The following is a 24,585-nucleotide window of genomic DNA, read 5'->3' on the forward strand; positions in this document are numbered from 1 at the left end:
CTGTGGACATCCATTGTTGAAAAGATTATCCTTTCTCCATTGTATTGCCTTTGCTCCTTTGGCAAAGATCAGCTGACTGTATTTGCATGGGTCTATTTCTGGGCTCTGTATTCTGTTGATCTGTTTGTCTAATTTTGTCTAATCACTGTCTTGATTACTGTGGTTTTTATAGTTAAGTCTTGGAATTGGGTAGTCTCACTCCAACTTTTTTTCAGTTTGTGTTGACTCTTTGGGGCCTTTGCCTTTCCATATAGACTTTAGAATTAATTTTTCAATATCCACAAATAACTTGGGATTTTGATTGAGATTGCACTGGATCTACAGCATAAAGAAATGTGAAGTTCCCCATGCTCAGATTGTTCTCTAATGTTTCAGTCGTGTTGACACTAATCCAGCAAGCATTCCATCAGAACTGACTATATACAGAGATTTTTTTTCCTGAGCCATTTGAAAGTAATTGCATCATCATGTCTGATGACACTTTACTGCTAAATTCATGAGTATAAACCTCCTAAGAAAAAGGACATTTTTTTTAAAGATTTTATTTATTCATGAGAGACACACAGAGAGAAGCAGAGACACAGGCAGAGGGAGAAGCAGGCTCCCTGCAGGGAGCCTGATGTGGGACTCAATCCCAGGACATCAGGGTCAACCTGAGCCAAAGGGAGACGCTCAGCCACTGAACCACCCAGGCGTCCCACAAAGTACATTTTCTTTCTTTTTTTTTTTTAATTTTTATTTATTTATGATAGGGGGGGGGGGGGGCAGAGACACAAGCAGGCTCCATGCACCGGGAGCCCGATGTGGGATTTGATCCCGGGACTCCAGGATCACACCCTGGGCCAAAGGCAGGCGCCAAACCGCTGTGCTACCCAGGGATCCCACAAAATACATTTTCTTACATTACCATAATATCGTTACTCCTAGAGTAATTAACGTTAATTCATCAATTAGTTTTCTTTAAAAAATTCCAGTCTGCAATAAAGGTTTTTTCTTTCTTTTATTACTCTTTAATACCCCTCCTGTCCTGTGCTAAGCAGTGTGCTGTGTTGGGATATGAGACAAAGTTTTTATGGAGTCCCTGCGGAGATAGACATCTTAGACTGTGACTGTATAGACTGGGGTGAGGACCACAGAGCTTCATTTACTTTCCTTGAGTTCAAGGGGTGTGTAAGCAGAGGTGTCCTTCCTGCGACATAAAGAGGACTATTCCCAGAGCTGTGTTTGGAGCTTGTGCTCATTCCATGATCTGCCAGCCTGACCCCAATGGAACTTTCCCCTAAGGGACTTGCATCCATCTCAAAGTTAATCATGTCACTACCAGGATGTCATTACTTCCATCTCGGATATTTCAGTTTCTGTACAGTGAGGATTGGACAGGGGCACAGGGGAGCAAGGATAACGGCTTTGAGAACCAGGCTGAGGAATGGGGGCTTGATTCTATAGGTCAGTGGTATTAAGTAACACACGGATTTCGCCCGGAATACCAGGGACCCAAATGAAAAGTGGCTTCATCAAGATAGGGGTTTGTTTCTCTTTCCTGCAACAGGAGATAGCTGGTGTAGGGCTGGAATGCTGGCTCAGATCCATGGGGTCATCCGGGGACCTAGATTCGTGACAGCTGTCACCACATCCACATTCCAGGCAGCAGGATGGAGGAAGGGGCAGCGCTCTTCCCTGTAAGGTGCTCCTTGGCAACTCCATGCCTCACTCTGTCTGCATCCCACTGGCCAGAATGGACTCGTGGACACACCTATATGAAAGAAGATGCTGAGAAACATAGTTGTCAGTTGGAAGGCTACATGCCAGGCTAACTATAGGATGTTCTAGCCCCTATAAGAAAGGAAGAGTGGACACTGAGGTTAACTTGCAGCTCCTTGTTTACTAGCATATTTGAAAAAAAAAAAAACTTCCATAAAACTAGTCCCTTAAGATACTTCTTAAAAATAAGTCTGTTGGCCCAGAAAATTTGGAAACATTGAGGTCTCCTAGAAATTCACAATGCAGAGTAACATCCTAAAGCCTCTGCGAAGTTCTGCATTAAAGTGTGTCTGTCCTTTAACCTGAGATAATGTGGCCAAAGTCCATTTTAAAAATTTATTTTTCGCAGAAGCCCTATTACCGTAAGCTTTGGGAAACACTGCCTTGGGAATTGTTAAAGGTTTCTTAGTTTGTAGTGATGTAGACATTTTTGCAGGAGTTCTGCTCCCAGGGATGTTGTCAACAGAAATGTGTGCATGTTGTGTCAAAAATTAATCAAAGGAACAGAACCACTAGGAGATGTCTGAAGGGATTTATTGCAAGAATTCAGTCTCACACAGTTAGGGGAGCTGGGTAGACGGTCTGTGTGAGGCTGCTGTCCTGCCTGATGATGGAGCTTGAACTCTGTTGGGCGGGCAGTGATGGAAGAGGAGAGTATGGTTGGGAAGACGGAGAGAAGCTGGGACACTTAAGAATGTACTGAAACCCGGTCAGGCTGCCTCTGACTTTAATGATGCGGGTGTCCTGATGAAGCTGATGCCCTTCGTTACGGAACTAAACACACACCTGGCTTAGGAGTCCGAGAAGCTGAAAGAGGATCCCAGGGAGACTGGGTCCAGCATTCACAGGCCTGGCTGCCACCACCTGGCCCCCAATCGACGTGGCCTGCAGATGAGCAACGATGCACATGAGCTGCCCAATGCTGCTTTTTTTTTTTTTAAAGATTTTATTTATTTATTCATGAGAGACAGAGGCAGAGACACAGGCAGAGGGAGAAGCAGGCTCCCTGTGGGAGCCCGATGTGGGACTCGATCCCGGGACCCCAAGATCACCCCCTGAACTGAAGTCAGATGCTCAACCACTGAGCCACCAGGTGCCCCCGTACCAGCCTTCTGATGGGAATGCAGGGTACCTGCGGCTTCCCTCCCACGTTCCCCATCTCACCTCATAAGAGGAAGGGAGTTCTGAGCACTGGGGTTCGGCCCAGCCGGGTTCAAGCATTACAGAGCCACCACACATGTCCACCAGATGACAGGTGTAGGGATTTTTCCAGCTGGTCTAGTGGCAATAGCTTCAAATTGGAAATAAGCTAAATGTGCATCATCAGTTCAACAGCTGCTGTGTTACATGCACAGGACGGAAGTAGTACAGGGACAGACTATTGCTGTGTGTGTCAACATGAATGAGGGGCGGCCCGGGGGGCTCAGCGGTTGGGTGTCTGCCTTTGGCCCAAGGCGTGATCCTGGAGACCCGGGATCGAGTCCTACGTCGGGTTCCCTGCATGGAGCCTGCTTCTCCCTCTGCCTGTGTCTCTGCCTCTCTCTCTCTCTCTCTCTGTCTGTCTCTCCGAGTCTCATAAATAAATAAATAGAATCTTTAAAATTAAAAAAAAAAAACAACCCACGAGTGAATCTTACCAAATCATGGAGTTAAAGGAGACCCACAAGCAAGCAGACCATGATCGCGTCCGCGTAAATTTCAAAACAGCCGAGCGAGGTTTGCGGTGTGACAGGTGGCGACAGCAGCCGCCAGGGGCAGAGGGTTAGCGAGGGGCACCTGCTGTTCTGCGCCTTGATCTGGGTGCTGGTGACCCAGCTCTGTGTAAAACTCCCTGAGCTGGGCAGTTTGGGATTCGTGTGCTCTTCTGTACTTCGCTTTCAGTGACAAAGTGTAGGGAAATTAAAGTTTTGAGGAGTTACTGAGCCGTCCCGGACCGGCCGGGTTGGAGGGAAGAAGCGAAGTTCAAGCTCTTTGAACCCGGTGCGAAGTGGCAGAGGAGGTGGCCTCGGTGAGCGGAGGCCGGGGCCCACCTGCGGGGCATCGCTGCTCCGTCCCCTCGCGCCCTCCTAGGCCGGCCACCTGCTGCCATGGTGCGGGGTTAGGGCTGTGTATGCGGAGGCGCAAGGGCGCAGGAGCTCGCCGGCGACTCACCCATGTGGCACGAGGTGGGGACCATGATCCTGCATGTCTGGGGGGGCCCTGGCACCCTTTTCAGTCCCCTGGGGGTCCTGATGCGCTCCGCAGGCAGAAGGGCCCCTGAACTCTGGAGACAGGAGCTCCGGATGGTAAGGGGGAAAGATGGGAATCCCTTTATCCCCAAGTTCACCCCCATTTCAAAGTACAGTGTGCCCCCTCTTGTCTTTTTTTTTTTTAAGATTTTATTTATTTATTAATGAGAGACACAGGCAGAGGGAGAAGCAGGCTCCATGCAGGGAGCCCGATGTGGGAATCGATCCCGGAACCCCAGGATCACGCCGTGAGCTGAAGGCAGGCACCAAGCCGTTCAGCCACCCGGGGATCCGCACCCCCTTGTCTTTAACCAGGCCACACACAGCATCGTTCTAGCCTGTTTTTTTTTTTATAGATTTTTTTTAATTTTATTTATTTTATGATAGGCACACAGTGAGAGAGAGAGAAGCAGAGACATAGGCAGAGGGAGAAGCAGGCTCCATGCACTGGGAGCCCGACGTGGGATTCGATCCCGGGTCTCCAGGATCGCGCCCCGGGCCAAAGGCAGGCGCCAAACCGCTGCGCCACCCAGGGATCCCTAGCCTGTTTTATAAAATACTAATTCCAGGGGTGCCCGAGTGGCTTGGTTGGTTAAGCATCTGCCTTTGGCTCAGGTCATGATGCCGGGGTCCTGGGATCGAGCCCCACGTCAGGCTCCCTGCTCAGCGGTGAGCTTGCTTCTCCCTCTCCCCCTGCTGCCCCCCCCCCTCCCGCTTGCGCTTGCTTTTTCTCTCTCTGTCAAATACATAAAAACTCTTTAAGAAAAAAAAAAGGTGAAAATACTAATTCCCCTTCCCATGCTTTTTTGTTTTAGTTCATTGTTAGTCAGATTCATGATTCCTCTCTTGAAAGCAAAGTATTTGAAAGCTCTCAGGCTCTCAGGCTGTGAACACGGGACTGGGTGACCCTCTGGGATGGGTGCCGTGTTGGGAGACTGGATACGCAACCTCTCTGACGCCCCGAGCAGTGATCCACAAGCGCTGTTGGCTGGATTACTGATGGCATTTCTCAGGCCTAGGAAAGTCCTGTAATTAAACCCCACAATCCTTCCCACCCCGTCTACCCTCACAGGGCCACCGCCCACTCCTGGGCAGACCATCCCGAGGCCTGCTGCTTCCGCTGTCCCCAGTCCCCCAACTCTTCCCACCCTTCTCTGCCTTGGGAAGGGGCATTTCATGCATTTCTTTCCCACCTGGCCGAGGCCCATCAGTGAGGAACATTGAGACCCGTGCCAGGTGCTCAGAGCAGGAGGGAAGTTCTAGAGCATTTGTCTTCAGGAAATTCGTATCTTGTGCTGGATCCCAGGGAATTTATTTATTTATTTTTTTAAAGATTTTATTTATTTATTCATGAGAGACACACAGAGAGAGAGGCAGAGGCACAGGCAGAGGGAGAAGCAGGCTCCATGCGGGGAGCCGGACGTGGGACTCAATCCTGGTTCTCCAGGGTCAGGCCCTGCGCTGAAGGTGGTGCTAAACCGCTGCACCACCAGGGCTGCCCCAGGGAATTTATTTTTAATTATTTTTTTCCCTTCATTGAAGTTGGGTAGTAAGTAGCTGGGAGCGTGATCTCAGGGGGTTAGGGAAAGGAAATGGGGAAAAGAGGGTAAAAGTGAGTCAGCCTCCTCACTTACTGAATCGCCCTCATCTTACAGTCAGGAAACCAAGACTCTCAAGAGGTTGTACCAAAGGTCACACGGCTCATGGCAAAGCCAAGCCTTGAAGCCAAGTCTAACCCGGCCCGAGTGCTGTGTACCTGCCACACCATCGGCCCCCGGGTGACTGGTCTGGCTTCCTGCTGGGAGTCCAGGCCAGGACCCTCAGCTCCTGCCGGGCACCAGCTCCGCTGGCTGGGGGTGACTAAGCAAGTTTCCTTAATGTCTCATCGTTTCCTCATATGTAAAAATGAGAGAAAGTCGAAAATGTGATGATTACATAACTCTCCCTTGAATTGTTTGCTGTACGTGAGTAAACTGTACGGTCTGTGAGTTGTAGCTCAGTAAAGCTGTTAGAAAAGATAAAGGTGAAATCTCACATGTAGCTTAGTATTTTTATTTTGAAGTATTTTGAATTATGCAAGAAAATGGTAGGGAATATTCCATACCGTTTTGTCAAGTGTCTGGGGAACACTGTTATTGTGCCTCTCTCTGATTCCCTTGGTCTGATGGATGCTCATCACTGCTTCGTTCTAAAATCCACGTTCTCCTCTATCATGGCTTTTATCCCCTGGAACTATGACCATTTGGTCTCCTTGTTTATCTCTGGACTTTAATCTCTTTGAGGTCAGGAGCTATGTCTTACTTGACTTTGTAGCTCCAACATCCAGCTCAGTGGGAAGATCGTCATTATTTTTTTTTAATTTTTTAAATTATTTTGTAAGATTTTTTAAAAAATTTATTTATTCATGAGAGACACAGAGAGAGAGAGAGAGGCAAAGACACAGGCAGAGGGAGAAGCAGGCTCCATGCAGGGAGCCCAGTGTCGGACACGATCTTGGGTCTCTAGGATCACGCCCTGGGCTGAAGGTGGCGCTAAACCGCTGAGCCACCCAGGGATCCCCTCATTGTTTTTTTTTAAAGACTTTATTTATTTGTTCATGAGAGATGCAGAGACATAAGCAGAGGGAGAAGCAGGCTCCCTGTGGGGAGCTTGAGGCGGGACCTGATCCCAGGATCCTGGGATCAGGACCTGAGCTGAAGGCAGATGCTCAACCACTGAGCCACCCAGGTGCCCTGAGCACAGTAATTAATGCTGACTGAATGACTGAATGAGCGCCAAAGTTCTGGAAGCAAAGAATGGATGGCTGAACTTTGGATGTGGGCAAAAATTCAGGAAGGAAACAACTACCTAGATCAGAGAAGTAGGAAAAGAACCAAGATAGTATTCTATCATGGGAATCAAGGAAAAAGAAGAAGAAATTTTTGAGGAATTCTCAACTGCTGCAAAAAGGTCAATGAAATGTGAATCAAAAATAAAAGGAGTTTGGGGTTTGCCAGAGTCGGTAGCTGTAGGAGGACAAGATGGAGCATGATCTCAGGGGGTCAGGGAAAGGAAATGGAGAAAAGGGGGTAAAAACACACCCTTGGGAGTGAGGCTGTGAAAGGAAGGAGGTTTGGAAATGACTTCACAGAATGGACCCACCAGAGACCATATCCTTGCTGGACAGGAGACTGCTCAGCTCAAGGCAGAGCTGGAAGGCTCCTTGAAGGCCCGTCTCCCGGCCCTGCAGAGTGACTGGGGAAGAGGGCCGGCGGGTGGCGGGTAGATGAGATGACCCGCAGGAGCGTCTTGGTGGCCAGGTCAACAGCGCGTTTATCGGGTAGCCATAGACCCTCAGCTCTTGGACAAGGGCCTCTTCTCTGAATGACTTTGTTTCTTTTAACTTGTATCCCCCCTTTCCCACAGGGAACATGGTGGAGTGGTGCTTACCTCAGGATATTGACCTTGAAGGTGTTGAGTTCAAGTCTATGGCCAGTGGGTCCCATAAAATTCAGTCCGACTTCATGTAAGTATGGCCGGACACCCCCGTCGGTACCCTTTCCTCGCCCATCCTTTCCCCGGAGCGCGAGGGCTCATCAGGGAGGCTCCCGAAGCTGTGTGGAGATGCCCCAAAGATAGATGTGTGGTTTCCTGTTTGTATCCGTTTTCTCCCGAGGAGGTCCCCAGCTTTTGTTTGGTTCTTAGTGGGTTTCATGATCCCCCCCCCCCCAAATTAAGACCTATCAGAGGTTCTGTCCCTTTTAAGAAAATACTAGACCTCACTAGAGGTCTGGCTTTATTGGAAGAGTGGACTTTCGGTTCAGTTTGGGTTGGCTTAAGGCTTTTACGTGCCGAACCCAAAATCCCGGCTTTAAGTAAGGCCGGTGTATAGTCCCGTGTAACTAAGATCCGGGTGAGGAGGAGCCAACGGGGAGAACGTCAAGGTAACGGAGCAGGAGGTTGCTTGACCTTCTGGGCCGCAGCTGTGACAGGTGTGAGAAAGGGGAGGGAAGAAGAGGGACAGCCCTGGTCCTCCGCTCTAGTGAGAGTATCGGAGACTCAGGAAGTGGGGGAAAGAACCAACGTGGCTCATGCTAATAAGACAGTACCATTCCAGAAGGGCCTCGAGTCGAGTCTTGTTTTGGTTTGAGTCACGTCATGCTGCAGGAGAGAAGGGATCTGTCCATGGTCATGGGCAGTTGAGCAGCAGGCTTGCCAGAGGCCAAGTCCTGGCTCTTGGTGGATGACCCTTGGTGCTTTCCAGCATCTTCTGGCGCCTCGGTCGTCCCGTCTGGTCGGGGGGGGGGGGGGGGGGGTTGTGTGGCTTGACCAGTGTTCCCCTGGGGGTCTAAAAAAAATTCATCTTCAGGCTGAGCTTCCTCATGTTAGAGCCCTGGACGAGGTTACTTGTTTTCCTCGGGACTGCATCTCAAATTAAGAAACAAAGCCAAACGACTTCTCTCTCTCGGATGGTGAGCCACACCATGCACTTGGATCTTTCTAGCTACTTCCGAAAGGGGCCTTTCTTTGGCCTGGCCTGCTTCGCCAACATGCCTGTGGAGAGCGAGCTGGAGCGCGGGGCACGTATGAAGTCCGTGGGCATCCTGTCGCCATCCTACACCCTGCTCTACCGCTACATGCACTTCTTGGAGAACCAGGTTCGGTACGTGGCTTGCATACGTGTGGGGGGAGGCTACAGGGACTGGCCAGCTGCTGTGTGTGTGTGTGTGTGTGTGTGTGTGTAGGGCCCTCAGTGATGAAGGCTGTGTGCCAGCACATGCCCTGCCACGCACATCCATGGTCACACCTCTGGTCTTTCAGCCAAAGTCCTGCTTTGGAAGAATCCCGAAGATTCTTCACGCTGCAGGGAGAGCGGGGTGGATTTGCCTTCCGTGTTTGCTCCTGGTGTCATCAGTTTTGTTGAATTACACGATCTGTTGACCATTACGTGATCTTTGTTTACCCGAAGCCACAGTAAATACCTCCTCGCCCCACGTAGGCAAACAGACTCTGAACTCTTCTTAAGCCTAACCCTGTATTACTTGGGGTGGTTATTCCTGCTTGTGGTAATAGGAAGGGGAATTTTTTTAACAGAAGCAGCAAAACTAGGCATGATTTTCTAAATTTTTTCATCACTCTAATTTCATTTCAGATTTTTTTTTTAAGATTTTATTTTTATTTATTCATGAGAGACACACAGAGAGAGAGGCAGAGACACAGGCAGAGGGAGAAGCAGGCCCCATGTAGGGAACCCGATGTGGGACTGGATCCCGGGTCTGCAGGATCAACGCCCTGGGCTGAAGGCGGTGCTAAACCGCTGAGCCACCCGGGCTGCCCTCATTTCAGATTTTGAGAGAGAAATCTATCCCTGATCCCTGAAGCATTATTAAAATTTTAGCACATTTGCTTCTTTTCTGGTATACATGTGTATATAAAAAAATATATGCTTGGTATCATTCTCTGCATATGTTTTTATACCCGATAGCTTTAAAATTTAATTTATATATATTTTTATATAATTTTTAATATATTTTTATATCTTCTTGATCATCTTTGAAAGTACATGAAATTTGTTTTTATGAGAAAAAAAGCTTTTAAAATGTATATAAAAGTACAAATGGATTTAAAAAAAAAAATCTTCCCGAATTTTAACACCAAGATTTCCATTGTTAATATTCAGTGAATGCCATTCTAAAATAGAAATGGTTTTACAAAAATCAGATTAATACTTTACGAGGATTTAATTTTATCATATAGCAGGCTAGTTTGAAATACACTGAATTTAATCTTCCTTATGGATCAGAGGGAAAGAATAATGAAACCGAAGGAATTGTCAAACTTAAAGTAAATGGTTTTGTTTGGTTGGTTTTTTTGTTTTGTTTTGTTTTTACAAAGAGGTACATTATCTCTTGAAATATTCCTTCAAAGTTAAGGAAAAAGAGTATGAAAACCACAAAGATAGAGTTTCATTTTTTATTTTTATTTATTTATTTTTAATGGAGAGTTTCATTTTTATTTTTATCAATAAATAACATTTTCTCAGCATAAGCATCACTGGTGGTCTTAAATGTTTCCGTTGTGAACAGTCTGTCCTCTAAAACCCCTCAGCTCCTCCACCCTAGTTCACATCTCAGTTCTTATATATTGTGGATTTATTCTATGTTTATTTCTATAATCCTGTTTCCCACCATTCTTCAGTCTTGATTCTGTGTGAACGACCATGGCCAGGGTGTGGCTGTGACTTGCCGTGTGGCCCAGCCCCGATTGGATTTGTTTCTTGGCTGGTTGGGTTTTGCCATCAAGCGCTTTATTCTTTTCCCCGTGAAAGTTTCCTGGGACCTACCTTCTCTGAGGTCTTGTGCATTTAATCCCTTTCCTCTGGGTGGGTAGAAGATTCTGGAATCTTTCCTTCTTCCTCTCAAGATGCTGTAAGTATTGCTGTGCTATCTTCTGATACTGGTTGTCTGGGGAAGTCTCTGATGTCTAGATCCCTGTAGATTCTTTATCCATGAAGTTTCTGAACTTTCTTTCCAGGGATCGTTTGTCCCTTTTGATCTAGAGATAACGTCTTTTGTTTTTAATTTCAGGAACCTTTCCACATGTAAAAAAATACTCAACTTTTCCATTCCATTTTTCCCCCCTCCTTTTATGCGCTGGTTATGCATGTGTTTTCTCTGCCTCATCCTATTTATCATTTTGATGATTATTTTAATAACTCTGTAATGTTAGAGTCGTCCCATAAGGTTTCCTGATTGGTCCCGATGGTTGAGCACTTACATGCTTCTTTTTTTCTTTTTTTTAATTGCTCCTTTACATTTTGGAACTGTGGTGAACCCCTTCATGTAGATCTCTTTTTCTGTTTTTGAAATATTTCCTCAGTGATGGGTCTCCGAAGTAATATTATGGAGCTTAAGAAAAAAAAAAAACATTTTTGGGGAGCCTGACATTTCTTAAAAAATTACTATCCCTTTTGAAAAAACTAGTTTTCCCAAGCAGATGATATTTTCTTGTGGCTCAAATGTTAAAAATTTTAAGGTGGTATTCTATTAGTTAGAGTCCTACCTAACTGGCAGTAACAGAGGCCCCAAAATACAATGGTTCAAAGGAAACAGAAGATTCTTTCTCATGTAATGGTCTGGTGGTGGCAGGTGCCTGCTGTTCCCTATGAGTGTTTAGGGACCCTCACTTCTTCTCTTGGATCAATCTACCATACCCTAAGAGTGATGTTTGTGTTTTAAGATATTCTCCAGTGTTCAGAGCTATTCACCACTGTTTACATCTAGCCCAGAGGGAGGAGAGAAAGCCTGTGAAATTGCGTCATCACTTCTCATATGCTATTGTCAAGTTCTCCATCACAAAGACACACCTAACAGCCAAGGAGACTGGAGGATGGAGGAGATAGTCTCTAGGTCAGCGACCTGTGCTCAGTTGAAAAATCTGGTGGTTCTGTTGCAAACAGGAAAAAGGGACAGATGGATTTGGGGGCAAAATTAGCAGCCCCAGAGTCAAATTGCCCCTCTCACTAGTCAGATATCTATGTGCACTTTTCCTCTTCCTCCCACATGTAAAGGACATCCCGCTCACCCCAAGAGAAACCTCATTGAGGCCCATCCATTTAATGCTTCTAGTCTAAAATCCAGGATTTCCGGGTAATACAAGGTCCTTTCATCAGATCAGCACATGGTTCTTCGTATCCTAAAATCCTACGAAACAATAGACAAATCCATTCACTCTGCACCTTCCAAACGCAATATAAATGGTGGAGTAAGTGGGGGTGCCTGGGGAGCACAGTTGGTTAAGCGTCCGACTCTTGGTTTCTTTATTTTATTTTATTTTTTATTTTTTCGACTCTTGGTTTTTGCTCCGGTTGTGATCTCAAGGTCGTGAGATCGAGCCCCGAGTCAGGCTCTGCGCTCAGCATGGAGTCTGCTTGGGACTCTCTCCTTCTCCCGCTGCCTTTTTCCCCTGTTCCTGCTCACATGGGCGTGTGCACTCTCTCTCAAATCTTTAAAAAAAAAAAAAAAAAAAAAAAAAGGTGGAGTAAGAACCACAGTACAAACTCCTGTTTGGAAAAGAGGAAGGGTGACAAACCCAAACAGCCATTCGTCTCTAATGATGATGAAATTCTGTTGAGCAGGGACTGCGGAGGCTTCTTGTCCTGGCAGAGCAGTGTGTTCCTTATTGAAAGCGTCGTTCTATTATTGACAATCCCCTTGCCCGTTCTCCTTCGCCGCTCCTGACTTTGCCCTCGAGAAGGTTCTTTGTCCCTTTTCCATCATAACCACTTCCAAAGCAGACGTTGGAGAACATGATTTCTTTTTAAAAAAGGATTTTATTTATTTATTCATGAGAGACACAGGCAGAGGGAGAAGCAGGCTCCCTGTGGGGAGCCCGATGTGGGGCTCCATCCCAGGACCCTGGGATCATGCCCTGAGCCAAAGGCAGACGCTCAACCGCTGAGCCACCCAGGCGTCCCCAAAACATGATCTTCTTGAGGCTGCATTGCTGGAGAACACATTTCCTGCTGGTGTAGGTTTGGGGGTGTAGTGGTTTCTTTAAGGGTTGAGAAGTCACAGACTTTTATAGACCAGGCGCATGACAATATAGATCCCTCTAAAACTGACTAGGCTTCTGGTCTGTTTGCTTCCAATCGGTTCCAGTTCCACTGCCAAAGATTTCTTTGGGGTCTTAGTTTTTAAATCAGTGGATTACAGAATAGTTACTGGTGTCTGTTCCTGGCCTATCTGTCTTTTCCTCATTTTAATGGCAGCTGCCTCAAGGCTGTGCCCTAAATCTGATCTTTGCAAATACGTGACTCCACTCTTAACTGGAGAGTTTCATAGAAGCTTTGAAAGAAATTCTTATCTCCTGCTTTTGGGGTACAAAAGCAGTTGACTTTTCCAGGCCCATGGGATCCCAAAACCACTGGAGTCTCAATTAAATTACATTGCAGAACTCAGAACACGCTGCCCTAGGCTGCATTTCCTTCCATTTCAGCTTGCGGACTGGCCAGTTCTTCCCCGTTTTCATCTTTTTCTGGTAGGATGTCATTGAAAATAAGCAGTCAACATTCTACTTCTATGTGCCCCCCTGAAGTTACAAGTTCAGGTGACACAGGATCTGTCTTCCAAGGTACTGAAGTTCTGGGAAGTGTTTGCAGAAGTGTAACAAGGGCTACCAGCTTTCGGGTCTGCAACGCCTCTTCTCTCACCACTGTCCCTTGCCAGCTGCTAAGCCAAAGGCCACAGTGTCTTGTCTTTTTTTTCTTTTTAAGATTTTATTTATTCATGAGAGACACAGGGAGAGAGGCAGAGTCATAGGCAGAGGGAGAAGCAGGGATCATGACCTGAGCCAAAGGCAGATGCTCAACTACTGAGCCACCCAGGCGTCCCCACAGTGTCTTTTCTGATACGCATAACTCATTTCTCTGCACCATCTTCTGCTTTGGCTGTACAGGCTAAGTTGCTACAACAAAGAAACTCAAGATATAGTGACTCAGAGGAGTCACAGTCACTGGAGAAGCAGTCCAGTGCTGTAGATGCCTCTGTTCTGCTGGGTCATCCTGGGACCCGAGTCTTGTACGCTCCTATCTCCTAGAGTATTGTCCTCATCCACATGGTAGAAGCTGACTCACCATTACCAGGTCATCTTACGACCTGCAGGAAGAGGAAAAACACAGGAACACCCCAAGTTAAACACATCACTTCTACTAACATGCCATTGGCCAGTTCTTAGTCACTAGCCATGCCAAGCAGCAAGGTCTGGCAGTTGTGGTCCTTAACTAGGTGACTGTGTGACGAGAAACAATCAGAAAGTTCTGTTACTCAGGGAAGAAGAGAGTGGCGGTCTCTGCCACTGACATAAAATGAAAAGTTTAGGGGCACCTGGGTGGCTTAGTTGGTTAAGCGTCTGCCTTAGGCTCAGATCGTGATCCTGGGGTCCTGGGATCGAGCCCCAAGTCGGGTTCCCTGTTCGGGGGGCAGGCTGCTTCTGCCTCTCTCTCTGCCCCTCCCCCTGCTCATGCTCTCTCTCCTGCTCTCTCAAATAAAACCTTTAAAAAAAAAAAAAAAGACTTCATTCAGTTCCTATATCCATCCAATACTCCCAGTAATTGCCATTAATTTCCCATCTATCTTTCCAGAATGTGTGTATGGAAACACAAATGTATATTCTTATTCCCCCCTTTTCATGCAAAAGGTATCAGATTATACATGTCATTTTTTACACCTTGCCTTTTTCAATGGTCTATATATCTAGGAGATCATGCTCTCACATCAGTACAGAGAGTTTATAATTTCTTATATATGTGCCCATTGTAGAAGAATCACATTTTATCAAGTCTCTTATTGATGGACATTTGGGCATTTCCGGTCTTTTGCTATTACAACTAATGCTGCCCTGAATACCTATGTTCAAGTATCATCTCACATATGAACAGAATATGTGTACATTAAATTTCCAGAAATTGGTGGTTCAAAAGGAAGAGGTATTTGTAATTTTAATAGACAATTGTCAAATTATTTTCCATAAAGATTGTGCCATTTTGCATTCCCGGCTGTAATGCGGGAGAATGCAGTTTCCTTACAACATTGCCAACACAAAAATAAAACTCTTGAGATTTTTTTCGCATTTGGATGGGTAAAACATGGTACATGAGTATAGTTTTGATTTGCATTTTTCTTATGAGTGAGATTGAGCATCTTTTTATTTGAGTCATTTGCTTTTCCTCTTCTGTGAATCATTTCTAGCCTTGGTTCCAATTTTCTTTCTTCTTTCTTTCTTTCTTTCTTTCTTTCTTTCTTTCTTTCTTTCTGTTGTTGGCCTTATTAATATCTAGGAGTTCTTTGTGTAGTAGGGAGATTTGTGCTTTGCAGAATAAATTGAAAATCTTTTTCCACTTTGTCATTCGTCTTTTAGTTATTTTAAGATTTCATTTATTTATTTTGGGGGAGGGGCAGAAGGAGAGGGAGAGAGAGAAACCCAAGCAAACTCTGCACTAAGCACAGAGCCTGACACAAGTCTCGATCCCACCACCCTGAGATCATGACCCAAGCCAAAATCAAGAGTTGGACGCTCAGCTCATTGAGCCACCCAGGTGCCCCTGTCATTCATCTTTTCACATGACTTTTTGTCATGCAGATGTTTTGCTTCATTGAATTCATTAATATTTTCATGGCTTCTAGAATTTGAGTCACAGCTAGAAAGGCTTTCTAGCTTGGATTACAGAGGGCTTGAGAGGAAGGACTCCCGTGAGAGTAGAGGGGGAGAGAAGCATGTGAGGTGAGCCCAGGTCCAGGCCAGGGCTGTATTTGACAGCAGCAGTGACATATATATATATATTTTAAAGATTTTTGGTGACTTATATTTAAATTAACCAGACTTGATTTCTGAAAACACTGAATCTGTGTTTTCTATCCATTCTTATTTCTCATATCCCAAACTTATTAGATTTCCTCCATGATTCTTGGCTTCAGTATTTCTCCAGTTAGTCCTTTCTGTGACTGGTTCTTATTAGTCAGAAGATACTGGAGAACTATCTTATAATTAAAAAAAAAAATAGAAAAAGAAGGAGGGAGTGTTATGAAATAAAAGGGACTTATGACACGTAGCCACATCTCTGGACCTTGCTTAGATCATGATTCAGACAGCCAACTTTAAAACATTTTGGGGACAGTTGGTATAATTTGAGTGTGGACTGGGTATTATTTTGTGTTTGGGCTTCATTATTTTGTTAGGCGAGATAATGGCATGCTGTTTATGCTCTTTTTTAAATAGACTTTATCAGTTAAAGATGTATACCAAAGTGTTGATGGGTAAAATGTTATGATAAGGGATTTACTTTAAAACATTCCAGGAAGAAGAATGGCAGTGGGGGGACAGGATGTAGATGTAACCGTATTGATAGAATATTGATCATTGTTGAAGCTAAGTGATGGATGATGGAGCTTAATATTCTTTTTTCTACTCTTTGTATAAGTTTTAATTTTCCATAATGAAAAGTTTAAAAGACTAAATGTAAAATGATATAATTATTGTAGAAGACTGAAAAAGAGACAAAAGCTCAAGAAAATAAAAAGAATGTGATTCCACCATCTAGACGTATCTGCTATTAACATCTATATCCTTCTAGTCCTCTTCCCATGTATAAATATATACATGTACAATTTTTAAAAAAGAATATGGGGGATCCCTGGGTGACTCAGCGGTTTAGTGCGTGCCTTCGGCCTAGGGCGTGATCCTGGAGACCCAGGATCGAGTCCCACATCGGGCTCCCTGCATGGAGCCTGTTTCTCCCTCTGCCTGTGTCTCTGCCTCTCTCTCTCTGTCTCTCTCATGAATGAATAAATAAAATCTTAAAAACAAAACAAAAAAGAATATGGAGGTCATTCAGCATCTAAAATGTCTAAGCTGGTATGATAACCTTTCCATGAATATCATGCATAATGGTTCTCAACATCATGGTGGTTTCAAAGCATTTCGGTGTATAGATGTATCATGATTCATTTAACTATATCACTGCTATTAGATTTTTAGGTTGTTTCTTTTTTTTTTTTAAGATTTTATTTATTTGAGAGAGAGAGACAGAGATAATGACAGAGAAAGCACAAGCAGGGAAGAGAAGGAGGAGCAGGCTTGCTGCTGAACAGGGAGCCCGACTTTCTGCGTTGGGTAATAATGTGATAAAAAAACTCAGGACCTCTTACCTTCCCACCCCAAGTGCTTGGGCTTGCAGAGACCGGGCTGTGGGGAATCAACTGTCCCTAAAACCAAGAAAGCCGTGTTGAAGCCCCAAACCATTTGGACAATGGAGCATCCTGCCTTCAAGTCAAGTACAAGAGTGCTGGGGTACCGTGTGTGGCACTATGTTTAATGGGGGTGCTATGGGTTGACCTGTCCCCTGCCACTCTCCTCCAGAAGAAAGATCTGCTGGAGTCCATGCAGGGAGCCCGAAATGGGACTCGATCCTGGAACTCGATCCTGGGACTCGATCCTGGGACTCCAGGATCACGCCCTGGGCTGAAGGCAGGGGCTAAACCGCTGAGCCACCCAGGGATCCCGAGAGCAGCTTTAATAAAGCCGGGGGTTTGTGGTCTTGCCAACTGCCTCGGTCTCCGCATGCTCTGGGAAGGGGCACACACTCTTGAGCATGCCTTGCTCGAGAACATCACACGTCAGTCACAGCGTGTCCATTCTGTGCATTTCCCACGAAGAGGACAGTGTGTTCTGTGGTGTCTGGGAGAGTCAGACCCCACATGTGAGCTTTCCCTAAGGACCTGCCTAACACCAGTGTAGGATGGAGGTCTTTTCAGTTGATCACTTCGTCCCTGAGGGTTCTAGAAGCCCTTGTGGTGGGGGGCGTGAGTGGCAGACTGGGCCTGAGCTCTTCTCACTGTGTGTGTGTGTGTGTGTGTGTGTGTGTTTTGCAGACACCAGCTGGAGACGCCAGGACATTACTCCCACCTGGCTGCATTCTATGAGGACAAGAAAGGGGTGCTCCATGCCGGTCCGGGGAGAGGTGGGAGCCTGCCCCCCGTCTACTGGTTGCCTTCCATCCACCGATACATGTACCCTGAGATGAAGGTAGGGCTGCCACACGCTCACGTGGTCCTGGGCTCGTGTGTGCTACGGTGGCTGTTGATTATTATTTTTTTAATTCGTAAGGAATTTATGTCTTGGGCTCATGCCCAGAATCTGACTTTGATAGGTTTCTGACCCAAACATTTGGATCCTTTTAAAACGCAAGGCAACGATGTGCTTTCTAGACTCTGCTCTGACCATGGTGCAAAGCCATGTATCGTGACGTGAGGCAGGCCAGGCGCGGTGGGTCCTGATTTGATTCTGGTGGGTGGATTTGATTCTGTTGTTGGCTTCGATATTTTAAAACCAGACACCAGAACTGAAAAGATGAAGAATTTGATGAATAGATACAATAGTTCATAGTTTTCGTATTCCTTTTTTTTTTTTTTTTAATTTTTATTTATTTATGATAGTCACAGAGAGAGAGAGAGAGAGAGGCAGAGACACAGGCAGAGGGTGAAGCAGGCTCCATGCACCGGGAGCCCAACGTGGGATTCGATCCCGGGTCTCCAGGATCGCGCCCTGGGCCAAAGGCAGGCGCCAAACCGCTGCGCCACCCAGGGATCCCAGTTTTCGTATTCCTGATATTCCTTTACTACGTGTTTTTTCTGAAGTACTTTGCCTGTGAACCTGGATGTGTTCGTTGACAGTTCACAAGCGTTAGGTGTCGGGAGGGTACAGAGAGGAGTATGAACGGGAAGCTCCTCCTCCTCCCTCCCCTGGAGGTGGTCACAAGATACTTCAGGGGATACAGGGCTCCCTGGTGGAGAAATCATGCCAGGGCTCTGGAAAGGCATCTTGGAAGAAGAGTTGGGTCCCTAAAGTATTTGTTTTAATTTTATTTTTTTATTTTTATTTATTTTTTTAAGATTTTATTTATTTATTCATAGACACAGAGAGAGAGAGAGGCAGAGACACAGGCAGAGGGAGAAGCAGGCTCCACGCAGGGAGCCCGACGTGGGACTTGATCCCAGGTCTCCAGGATCACACCCCAGGCTGCAGGCGGTGCCAAACCGCTGTGCCACTGGGGCTGCCCTGTTTTGATTTTATTAAAGATTTTATTTGTTCATGAGAGGCAGAGACACAGGCAGAGGGAGAAGCAGGCTCCCTGCGGGGAGACTGATGCAGGACTCGATCCCAGGACCCCGGGATCATGACCTGAGCCAAAGGCAGATGCTCAACCGCTACCCAGGGGTCCTGAGTCCCTGAAGTATTTGGCTGGGCGAGAGGTGAGGGATCCTAATTCCAGACTGAGGCAGGGCTCGTGGGACCACGGTTCGTGACCCTGCACCCCATCCTGCTAGCTAGTTATCTGTACCCGTTGCAGCATTTTTAAAAGTGAACGATCGTCTCATCCCTGTTTTCCACATGAACCAATGGAGGTCTGTAAAGGTTCGGTGACTTACATAAGGCCTTACAGCTAGTAGGAGATAGGGCCAGGATTTAAACATAGGACCCGTGCCAAAGCCGGTGCTTGCCCCCCACCCCCCGTGGAGATGTAGATGTGAGAAAGCACAAAGCAGGCTTATGGCACATGAGCAGGCTATAGGCACAGCTCAGAGAGTTTGCGGGTTCGGCTCCAGACCTCCGCCATAGAATGAATATTGCAGTAAAGTGAGTCCGGTGAAGTTTTTGGCTTCCCGGCGCCTACAAAAGTTATGTTTTCACAATGCTGTGGTTTAGTGAGTGTGCAATAACACTATGTCTAAGAAAAACCCAATGTACATGCCTTAATGAAACCCTGCTTTATTGCTAAAAAAAAAAAAAAAAACCCTGTCATCTGTGTTTTCAATGAGTCATAATCACTGATCACAGATGACCATAACAGATATAATAATAAAAAAAATTTAAAGATTAATTTATTTAGAGAGAACACAAATGGGAGGGGTGGAGGGAGACGGAATCTCAAGCCAACTCCGCCCTGAGTGTGGAGCCCAACACGGGGCTTATCTCCCCCGCTTTGAGATCACGACCTGAGCTGAAGCCAAGAGTCGGATGCTCCACTGACTGCACCACCCAGGCACCCCAGGAACAATGAAAAATTTGAAACACTGTAAGAGTTACTAAAATGTGATGCAGAGGTGCGAAGTGAGCAAGTGCGTTGGAAAAATGGTACCAACATACTTGCTCGGTGCAAGGTTGCCACAGACTTCCGATTTATAAAAAATGCAGTATCTGCACAGCCCAGGCAAGTGCAGTGCAGTAAAACGAGGTCTGCCTGTAGGTTGACTGGGATTGAATCTCTATGTCAACTGACCAAGAGAGAAAAGATTGGGAAAATAGGTTGGAACCAAATCATAGAGAACCGTAAATACTGGACCATGGAATCTGAACCCAAGAAGCACCAGTGAGGGGTCTTGCCAGGAAAACACAAACTATGTTAGATATTCCCAAGATACTTTGATACAGGAGATCCCTAATCTAGGCATTGGAAGGCTGAAGGAGCAAAAAGGGAGCAAGGAATCTAGATACTTGTAATTCAACACGGTTACCACCTTCTATTAGTTATTTACTGCCGTGTCACAAATTACCCCCAAATCAGTGGTCTACAGTAGTTCATATTTATTATCTCACAGTTCCTGTGAGCTGGGAATTCAGGCATGCTTGGGCTAGTCCTCTGCTTCATGGTCTCCTATGAGTTTATAGTCAAGGTATCAACCAGGGGTGAGGTCTCGTTGGAAGGCTTGACTGGGGAAGTAGCCACTTCCAAGCTTATGTAGTTGTGAGGGGGCTGGTTTCCTTGAGGGCTAGTGGACTAAGGCCTTCAGTTCCGCTGCCTCTTGGTGGTCCCCAGTCCATGGCCAGGTCGGTCTCTCTGACATGGCGACTTGCTTCATCGAAGTCAGCAAGTGAAAAAGTCTCCTAGCAAGATGGAAATCAAAATCCTCTGTAACCTAATGGGAAGTGACAGTCCTGCAGTGTTGCCATGTTCTGTTGGTTAAAGTGAGTTATTCCAGGGAAGGGGTATTCCATGAGGCTGTAAATACCAAGGAGGGGGGGATCGCTGAGGGCCCTCTTAGAGGCTGCCTGCTGTGTGCACCCTCCCAGGGCTGGGATAACACAGGGAGAGAGGACTCTGTCAAAACTACGGGAGCTTGAGGAGGGGCCCTGCACAGCCCTGCTCACATGTCTCAGGCCCCGAGCACCTGCTGATGCTGGCCCCTCTGGGGGGCATGGCTCAGCTGGAGCTGGGGCTGCTGGGAGAAGCTGGAGGCTGGAATCAGAGGTGTCCTCTGCTGCTGGCAAAATACCAGCAGGAGTGAGCTCCTCCCTTCCTTCTGCCTTCTAATCACCAGTCATTGCATCCCGAGGAGGAACATTCCAGGAAGCCAGCTGGCACAGGAGTCCGGGAACGCAGCGTAAAGGTTTCCCCGTGCCCTTGCATGCCCGGAGAGGCAATAATTAAGAAATGGTCAGAGGGTCATTAGGGCTCTTCTGGGTCTGTATTGACTGAACCTGCTCTTTCTCTCACCACTCCTAACTCTGACCCATTTTTTCCTTCCTTCTGAATCAGATTGCTGCTGGGCTGTCTCAAACCCACAGGGAGGTGACCAGCATCTGACCTGGGTGTCCCCCTTCTCTCTCCAGTGAGGGAGGGACAGAGGGAGAGAAAGCAAAATTGCCTTCTGCCTTTGCTCCATCGAGGGCAGCTAATTAACTTACATGTCGACCTCTGGTTGATGCAAGGGGAAGGGTACTTTGACGGGTTGCAAATGGAAATGTGAATGGTCTTTCTTTTTAAAAAAACAATTTGTTAGTACTTATCAAAATTACACGCGCTCTCTGCGGTAGCCGTCCCACTCCTTAGGGTCTGCTCTATATTCATTAACCCCCAGAATATAATGGTGTCTATTTAAGAATATTTAAGACAGCCTTGTATAGAGTGGTAGGGAATAGGAACGCCCCATATATTATACAATCATTATAAAAATTATAAATATTTTTATACAGTCATTATAAAATAAATATTTTATACAGTCATACAGTCATTATAAATATTATAAATCTTTTTATTTTTTATAAATATTTTTATACAGTCATATATTATACAGTCATTATAAATATTATAAATATTTTTATACAGTCATATTATACAGTCATTATAAATATTATAAATATTTTTATTTTTTATAAATATTTTTATAGTCATTATATATTATACAGTCATAAATATTATAAATATTTTTATTTTTTATAAATATTTTTATACAGTCATATATTATACAGTCATTATAAATATTATAAATCTTTTTATTTTTTATAAATATTTTTATACAGTCATATATTATACAATCATTATAAAAATTATAAATATTTTTATACAGTCATTATTATACAGTCATTATAAATATAAATATTTTATACAGTCATATTATACAGTCATTATAATTATAAATCTTTTTATTTTTATTTATTTTTATTTTTATTTTTTATAAATATTTTTATACAGTCATTATATATTATACAGTCATTATAAATATAAATATTTTTATACAGTCATATTATACAGTCATTATAAATATTATAAATATTTTTATACAGTCATATTATACAGTCATAAATATTATAAATATTTTTATTCTTTATAAATATTTTTATAGTCATTATATATTATACAGTCATTATAAATATTATAAATATTCTTATTTTTTTATAAATATTTTTATACAGTCATTATATATTATACAGTCATTATAAATAATGAATTAGGGCACACGTCGTTGACATGGAAGGTCTACCAGGAAGTGTCTTTGCGTGAGAATAGCAAAGTGCGGGAAACTGTATGTGATATGATCATGCACTTTTGTAAAATAATTACAGCCTCAGGTGTAGGTATAGATACACACATGTATACACACATGTGGGACAGTGTGTGGGTATACGTTAGGCTGCTAATCCATGTATTACCTGGGGGTGAGGTAAGGAATGGAGGGATGGTGCTTATATGTACAAAAGAAGGGAAGGACCAGGAGAAAAGGACAGCGCTCGAAACAGTGGTATATGTGACACGATTCCGCTGGTGGTTTATGGAATGTCACATGTAGGTACATATAAAGTTCAGTGGAAACTTTCTCTTGAAACATAATATTTTGTAAACACAAGTTTTTAAAAAATGCATATATAGCTCAATGAATTTTTACAGAGTCAACACAACGTATGAAGGGAGGTTTAAAATAAAATTTTAAAGTCAGGGTTAGATCTGAGATGGTTGCAGAGACCAAAATCACTGACAGGGGAGGAAGGCTTGAGGCCTCTCTGAGGGGCTCTGACAGTGGCTGGTACGTGCCGCCTCCTCAGGAAGTGAGGATGTGGGGGAGAGAGTAGGGACTGAGCCCCAGGAGCGCGGAGGCCCCAAGGCTGGAGGGCAAGGGATGGAGGGGAGGCGAGGGATGGAGAGGATCCGAGGGAGTCCAGAGAGCCTGGAGTACCTGCCGTGGGAGGTGGGAGGGGAAACGCGAAGGCAGGAGCTGCAGGAGTAGGGAGGAGAGTGTCCTATAAAAGCTACAACAAAACAAGGCCCAGATGGAGGAAGTGGATTTAGGTAGAAGCAGGAGAACCGTCTGTCATGTGGCCACTTCCCACATCGCCCTCAGCTAGTGGCAGTTCCCAGGAAGTGACGAGTTGTCTCTTGACACCGGGCCTTTGCACATGCTGGTGCTCTACCAAGAACACCGTCGGTCCAGTTCATCCTTCATGTCCAAGCTGAGACACGCTGCCTCCAGGAAGGCCTCCTTGTCTCTCCGAGAATTGAGTGGGCACCTCCTGGGCGCTCCCGCAGCCTCCGCTCCCTCCCATCACGGCCTCGGGCTGAGACGTGATCGCTTGTGCACCTGCTTCTCCCAGGAGGCTCTACGCTGTATGGGGGGCGGGCGCTGGGCCCTTCCGTTGGTTGTGGATGGAGGCTGCTAGCACGGTGCTTGGTGCACAGTTGGCACGTGAGAAGTATTTCTCGTCTGAGCGCATCCGGGCATCCGTGAATGAATGAATGAGTAGGACTAGAATTAAGGGTTAATCATGTATTCTGGGATCCCAGGGCGCAGGCGATCTGGACAAAACCCTGCCAGGCCTGCATGCAGTAGAGCAACGCTGGAGGGAGGCGGGGGTGGGGGGCGGGGGGGCCGGGCTCCCCTTCCTGTCTCTTGGCCTCGGGACTCGGGTGCAAGATCGGGATTGGAGGAGCCCGACGACGGCTGGTGGCTCCGCGCCTCCCCCGGAGATCTGGGAGGGATCCTCCCCTTTCTGATGGGGGGCAAGGGGGAGGCACCCTGCGGGAGGACCCAGGGCTCCCAGCCAGCAAGCCCCGCGCAGCTTGGGGTGGGCGCCGCTCCTCGGGGGCTCTAGCCAGCGCCCCCGGGGGGGTGGGTGTGCGCACTAGTGGACGGGCCCTCCCCAAGCACTCCCCAGGGCCAGGGGTCCCCGTTCCAGCAGCTCCTGAGCGCTGCGCAGGTCATGTGTTTCCTTCCTCAGATGCTCCTAGAGCCGCGTGAGGGACGGGCTGGTCCCGTGTCGCAGGCCGGGGGGTGGGCCCGAGGTGTTGGCCTGTTTCCCGGGCCTCCGGGTAGTGAGTGGCAGAGCCCATGGGAATCCAGCTTTTCTGGGGGCCCAGCTCCCAGACGCAGCCCTTGGGGTGACAGGCTCCGTGGCCTTGGCAGGAGGGAAGAGCTGAGGCCCACGAGCGGCGGTTGTGGGGCCCGGGGGTCCTCCTGCCCATAACCTGCGCGGACACGCGGGCCCTGTGTACGTGGGAGCCCACACTGCGTCCCTCCGGGGCTCGGCGATGCCTCGGGCTGAACGCTCCCGTCCAGGTGTACGGTCACTGCAGAAACTTTTCTTTAGGACTTTTCAAAAGTTCTGTTCTGCTTTGCTACCGGGGCGCTGCAGTACCTAAGGATCCCCAAAGTCAGACCTCATTTCATTGCGCCAGGGGAGCTGCGCGGAGTAGGGAAATCTGGTTTAACGGGGAGACTTTATTTTTATTTTTTAAGATTGATTGATTGATTCATGGGAGATCCAGAGAGAGAGGCAGGCTCCATGCGGG

The 24,585-nt window shown here is 46.3% G+C and overlaps 1 protein-coding gene across 3 annotated transcripts in view; it reads left to right on the plus strand.

Moving 5' to 3' along the window:
• DENND11 (DENN domain containing 11) overlaps window positions 1-24,585 on the plus strand; it is a 46,640-nt gene that overhangs the window by 11,603 nt on the left and 10,452 nt on the right. For all 3 annotated transcript variants that reach the window (XM_072762846.1, XM_072762847.1, XM_072762848.1), the window contains 3 exons: window positions 7,395-7,494; window positions 8,473-8,631; window positions 17,396-17,549. In XM_072762846.1, the coding sequence (XP_072618947.1) occupies window positions 7,395-7,494; window positions 8,473-8,631; window positions 17,396-17,549 (413 nt within the window). The remainder of the gene's footprint in view (window positions 1-7,394; window positions 7,495-8,472; window positions 8,632-17,395; window positions 17,550-24,585) is intronic.

This window comes from Vulpes vulpes, chromosome 7 (assembly GCF_048418805.1).
Source record: "Vulpes vulpes isolate BD-2025 chromosome 7, VulVul3, whole genome shotgun sequence".
NCBI classification, from domain to species: Eukaryota; Metazoa; Chordata; class Mammalia; order Carnivora; family Canidae; genus Vulpes; species Vulpes vulpes.